At 33.2% G+C, this 6,000-nt stretch overlaps 1 protein-coding gene across 1 annotated transcript; it reads left to right on the top strand.

Moving 5' to 3' along the window:
- The first annotated feature begins 502 nt into the window (after positions 1-502).
- On the top strand, positions 503-4,477 carry LOC124631838 (peptidoglycan recognition protein-like). Its single transcript, XM_047166464.1, has 4 exons — positions 503-655; positions 1,739-1,943; positions 2,865-2,983; positions 3,390-4,477. The coding sequence occupies exons 1-4, from the start codon at positions 601-603 to the stop codon at positions 3,587-3,589; spliced, it is 579 nt and encodes a 192-aa protein (XP_047022420.1). The 5' UTR covers positions 503-600; the 3' UTR covers positions 3,590-4,477.
- The last annotated feature ends 1,523 nt before the right edge of the window (positions 4,478-6,000 follow it).

Below are 6,000 nucleotides of genomic sequence, written 5' to 3'. Positions count from 1 at the left end.
CATTTCTATAAAACGGCCTAAGCTTGACAATATCTGAAAAACGTACCGCCATAAAAGGTACATACTGGACTCCCAATAGTGGATATTTTATTTTTCTGCAAGTTTCATTTAGAATGCCGGATACTTATTACATTATCTTGGAATTTGATAGCGATAACAGGAATAATAGAAATGACAGTTCAATATTTTTTTGCTGAGGTCAGAAGTATACATAGGTCCAAACGTATGAAAATTGACTTAATAATTATGTAGTTAATCCCCTATTTGTTTACAATATTTAGATGAAATCTTTAATCATGCACCCGGGGCAAGTTAAACTGATAAGCTACAATGATTCATTTACGGCATGTAATCTGAACTTCATGAGATAAAATATGTTATGTTACATAAAGTTATATGCCTAACACTTCAGTGGGAATAACTGAATTTATCCTCAGAAAATGTTGTAAAATCCCAAAGATAAAGGTTCTTACCCTCCATTATTTAAAACTAATATATAAGGAACATCATAACTCATAATTATTGTATTCTCATTCCGGATAGCAGCGAAAAAGTTACTCGAATTTCGACTCCTGAAATTTTGAAATTGTATTTTTCGAAATGAGGTCAATTCTGTTCATAATGTTGATTGTTAAGTTAACAGTAGAGGCTAAAGGTAAGTTTCTTTGCAAATAATTAAGTTGATGATTTTCCTTTGAAAGTTTTGCTGAAAGAAAAGTATTTTTCTTGAGAAAATCCTTTTTGGTTTTGTTTTGAAGAGAGTGATTTTTATTGTTTTGTTTTTATTTAGAGATTTCAGTTGTATTAATAGTGTAAAAAAGGTTTTACCTACATGTGTATCTTATGAAAAGACTTTTCTATTATTATGACTTTATATTTTTCTTTTAGTTTTGTGTGCGTCATTGTATCTATTGTTTGAACAATGAAAATAATTTTGGTGCCTAATAGCATGTTTGTAGCACTCGAGTTCATAAATGTCATGATAATATATTTGAGTGAATAAAAATATAGTAATAAACTGTTCAGTAGTAAATTAGGTTTTCTCTATATTTTTTCATATTTGGTGTTTTTAGTTACAATAAGTGACTTTTATTGCTACTGTAATGCCAATAAAAGGTTTGAGACTGAGTGAATATGAGATTTGAAGAATTATTTACCACGCAAAAATGTACAGTAAAAGTTGCAATAGTCTAAACACTAAACTTTGATTGATTAATTATTAATTACGTTTAGCACGTATCGTTAAACTTAATTAATTATAGAAAATACGTAAACTTCTTGAGGTGCCATTCAATGCCTAACAAGTTCTGTAATGCTAATAATGATGATGATTGACTATCAATGGCAAATCAATTGAAGCATGATGCAACAAAATGTAAAATTACAATCTATACGGGCTGTTATGATAATGCCTATTATTTAAGTAGCTTAACAACAATTTCTGACACAAAAAAATAAGTAAAATTGTTACATGAACTTTAGATTTCATGATTACTCCTATGTTCCTTTACTGCAGTTTTCTACAAGCGATCAATTGTTTTGCGATTATTGGTTAAATTATGTAATTTTTAGGTATTGCAAAACAACGGAGAAATCATGAATTGTAGAAATTCACCGTAGGAAGCGCCTGTTTATTTTTTTTAAATATTACCTGTAGAGTTAACTGTATTATAGATTAAGCTACATAAAAACACATTAGAAGCTATATAATAAACATGTCTTTTTCTTTTTCTTTCAGATGGCAACTGTGGAGTTATCCCCATCACCAAATGGGGCGGTTCTCCCCTCCTCCGAGAAGAGACCCTGGCGAACCCAGTGGACATCGTGGTGATTCAGCACACAGTCGTACCAGAATGTGTGAGTGATGAAGACTGTGAGAAGGCGGCCAATGGCATCAGGAGTTACCATATTAGTAAGAGAGGATTTACCGATATTGGACAATCGTAAGTCTTTTTGGTTTTTGTAACTTACCTACTACCATTAGCAATAAGTAGTTTTTTGTGGGTTCATGTATACCTACCTACTACGTAATAACACCCGCAAGCGGTTTCACCAGAGTCATATGAGAACAACTCCGCAGGACTGAATAAAAGTAGTCTTCCTCGGTATATTAGGCATAATGGACCCTGAAAGAAAATGAAAGAATTTTCCAAACAGGCCTATTATTTGCTGAGATTAATGCGTTTATACATATAAATAAACTCTCCACTTTTATACAAAAAAACTCTAAAAATGGTTTTCTGTCCCGAGTCTTCGAAGTTCAAAATATCCATGAAATGTCTGTGAAAGTCACAGAAATCTCAATTTCCCAAATCAATCATCAAACGCTGTTACGTAATTAATTACAATACTAATCACAAGAACAGGGTCAAGAACCTTAATTAGTACTTTGCAAGAGTCATTTACATCCCGCTAAGATTACAAAGTACTAAAATTTGAGCTCCCGCACACTGAAAACCTTTAGTCGACCGATAGTTTGGTAGGGCTCATTTATGCATGGAGAGGAATGGTAGTACAATCAGGTAGCTGACTTGTATCAGACCAGCTAAAAAGATCGATTTAATTTACTATTACATACCTTCTAAATAAACTGTTACAGTCATTCAAAATTATCTATTCGTCGTTTTGCTTACTAAAGATAGGTAAGAATTAAAAATTATTTGAATTGGCATAACTCCAAAATTCTACCTCTTTCAAGCAAAAGAACATATAGACAGAATATTGATGATGGTCGTTAGTCAATCGGGCCTAATATCGATGGAAAGTTTAGTCTGCAATGTACAAAGGTTCTTACTTCAGTTCTATTCCGTGATTTCCCTAAAGGATTACTGTTCTTTGTTTGATAGTTTTGACCAATCCCACAGGTTCCTAATTGGTGGTAATGGGAGGGTGTACGAAGGAGCTGGCTGGCATCATGTTGGCGCACACACTTTGGGGTACAACAGAAGAGCTGTTGGGATTTCGTTCATTGGAGATTTTAGAAGTGAGTGTGTTTTGTTTTTTATTGTTGGGTTTGTTTGCAAAATGGAAGTAAAGAGTTCTTTTGTTTACTTTTTACTGTCTTAATATTAGTATTTCCTTTGCATTTTGTTTTACGATTGTAGCCTTGCAAATACTTTTTAACTTTATGAAATTTATATTAGGTATTGTTTGTTAGAACTTTGTTTTCGCAGTAACTGCACAGTTAACATTATAAAACACGGTCCTATATCTACTGAAATAAATAGTAGATATTCAATGAACCAACATTATGTTGTGGACATAAAAGTGATAGATACTTTTTCATACATTGTTTTTAAGTGAAAAACCTCCAAAGAAAACCCATAGAAAAAACTCTTAAGAAGACATTATTTTTCCAAAATTTATAACAAGATCCTTTTCCTTCACAGCAAAAATACCATCACCTCTAGCTTTAAAAGCCCTTCGAAGCCTCCTAGCCTGTGGGGTCCAGAACAAATACTTGGCTGAAGACTATTACCTAGTAGGTCATAGGCAGCTATCCCAAACCGACAGTCCTGGAGAGATGCTGCAAAAGCATGTGGAAATGTGGCCTCATTGGTTGGACCATGCTAAAGAGGTCTTGAACTAAGGAGTATTAGAGCAGGACGCCACCAAAGCGTTTAATTCTATTGGTTATTTAAAAACATATCTGATCAGCTGCATTTTAGTGGAGTCTGGTTCTAGGGCCAGAAGTTAATCAGGAAAGATTCGTTTTCCTTACGGGCGGTAACTGTTCACAAATATCTTAAAAAAAAACGGCCGTTCCTATTTATCTATGTCCCTGTTGTTTTCAGTACTTGAAATAGGAAAATGGGGATAATTTCAAACTTTTCTTATGTCAAAAAACTACACTCCGCAACTGAAACGCATCGTTTCATTTTATAGAGAATTAAGCTCAGCTTTCCTTTCAATTATTTGACCTTTGATCAGACTGCATCTTTTTGTGTGTCTTTCTATAACTACATAAAAAAATTTGTTTACTGGTGTATTGGAGTTTCCACTTCTATGACGGTATTTTTGCACGTGTCTGCAGTCTGAAGATCAAATATTCCACATTTGGTGTGCTCATTAAAGGTTAAAAGTCCAAAGATCTAAAATTGATTGAAGTTTGTAGCGAAATTCCAGTTTTTTTCTTTCTGTTGTATTGGATACCCTCCTTTATTTATTATTTGCTTAACATGTGTTTTTCCGCCATTCTATTAATAGATACGTTTGCGGTTTTGCTAGTTATTTATTTTAATTATATTTGATACAAAAATAGAAATCGGAAGAGGTTGGTGCTCTATAATTTATTTATACTTATTGCACGCCACTCTGTTAATAATTAAGTAAGTTAGAACGTACGAAGTAATCTTGTACAAGTTCTATTAGAAAGGTATAAATAATTACTGTTATAAATTACAAATTTTCTAAGCTGAAATCCGTTTTGAGTTTTAAGGAATTACTAAGTTGATTTAAAAGATATTTCTGTGTTAAATAAATCCATTAATCGGGGGAGGCTATAGGATACTCTTTACCAATTAATGCTTTGTGACGTCACTAGCTAAATTAATATAGGTACATACCTATTCAATATAAAGCACTCCAGAGTAATTTAGATTATGAAGTTTGTACATAAAGTATTAGTTATTTTTGTATTGCGAGATCTATTAATCTTTGCTAATTAAGTTAGTTTTGAATTATTGTTTCAGTAAAGCTGTTAAGTTTGTAATTTGTTTAAGTTATTTCAGAAGCTAGTAGAAGTATTAAGATTAAGTAAGGATAAATTTATACTTAAATAAATGCATGTTTTTTTAAATTAATCGTGTTTATTTTCACCTTAGATATTTAATCTTTTACGTTGGGATTTTTTAGACTTACAAACATTTAATTATTTCGTCTGATAACAATCCAGATTCGAAGTTGATTACTAGTGAATTTGTAGATGAATGAAGTAAAGATATTTGACGAGACCTGTAAAGGCGAGATTTTACCGGTGTTGGGCACTGTGACGCTCACAACAATTGTTTCTACTGGTCTACTCGTTCGAGCAAACGGTAATAAATTACAGTGGGCTCAGCAGTGGACTCTCACCAACACTAACATAGTAAAATCTCGCCATTAAGTGACTGAAAAACACGATACCAGTGTTAATTGTCGATTGCTAGCACATTACTTTATAACAATCAAAATAACCAATAGATCACAGCTACATTGCAACAAATGACGTGACCGCAATCAGGCGTATAATAAGATAAAATGATGACGCATATTGTGATAGGCCTTTGTATAGATGGCAATAAGATGCGTCGTTTGTAAACCATTGAAGAAAAACAATATTGTTTGTACTTGCAGTAAAGTGACAATAAGAATATGAACGTCATATGAATGTAATGTAAAAACAAAATTATGAAAGGGTGTAAGGTCAGCTATTCTCATGGGTTCTTACGTATGTGATGTGATGGGCAATTATTGTTTAATAACAACCATATAAAGCTGAAGTTTGTTTGTTTGCCGTTGCAATGGTTTTTCTTTTTGTGGGAAATCATCAAATGACTCCGCTGTGAGTGACTAAAACTCACCATGTTCCCCCTTAAGCTCAGTATGTACCAGAGCCGCGATAACTCTTTCGAACAATCCCGCAGCCTCTGCAGGCTTTGGCCCTGGTTGCCCCCACTGGGGTTTGCTGACTGGCCTGTGGTATCTGATACACAAAATTATTAATTTTCCGATCTGACTACACTACATACATAATATGTTTCAGAATATGCATTGATTGGTCTTTCACTACATTCCCAATAGTTCATATCGCAAATGAAACGTGAAAGTTTAATCAAATATCAGTCAGATTCGTATCCATTTCTACGAAAAACAGCGAATATGAGAGTATGGGAACGAAATTAAAACGAATAAATGCTAGTTAATTGTGACCTCGACAACAATTTAACGTATGATATATCGCAATTCCGTGAAAATTATCCAATTTACACGATAAATTCAAGGGGAGTTGTTGGTCAGGAT

This window comes from Helicoverpa zea, chromosome 7 (genome assembly GCF_022581195.2).
Source record: "Helicoverpa zea isolate HzStark_Cry1AcR chromosome 7, ilHelZeax1.1, whole genome shotgun sequence".
In the NCBI taxonomy this organism is placed as follows: domain Eukaryota; kingdom Metazoa; phylum Arthropoda; class Insecta; order Lepidoptera; family Noctuidae; genus Helicoverpa; species Helicoverpa zea.
This window is presented reverse-complemented; position numbering and strand designations above follow the sequence as displayed.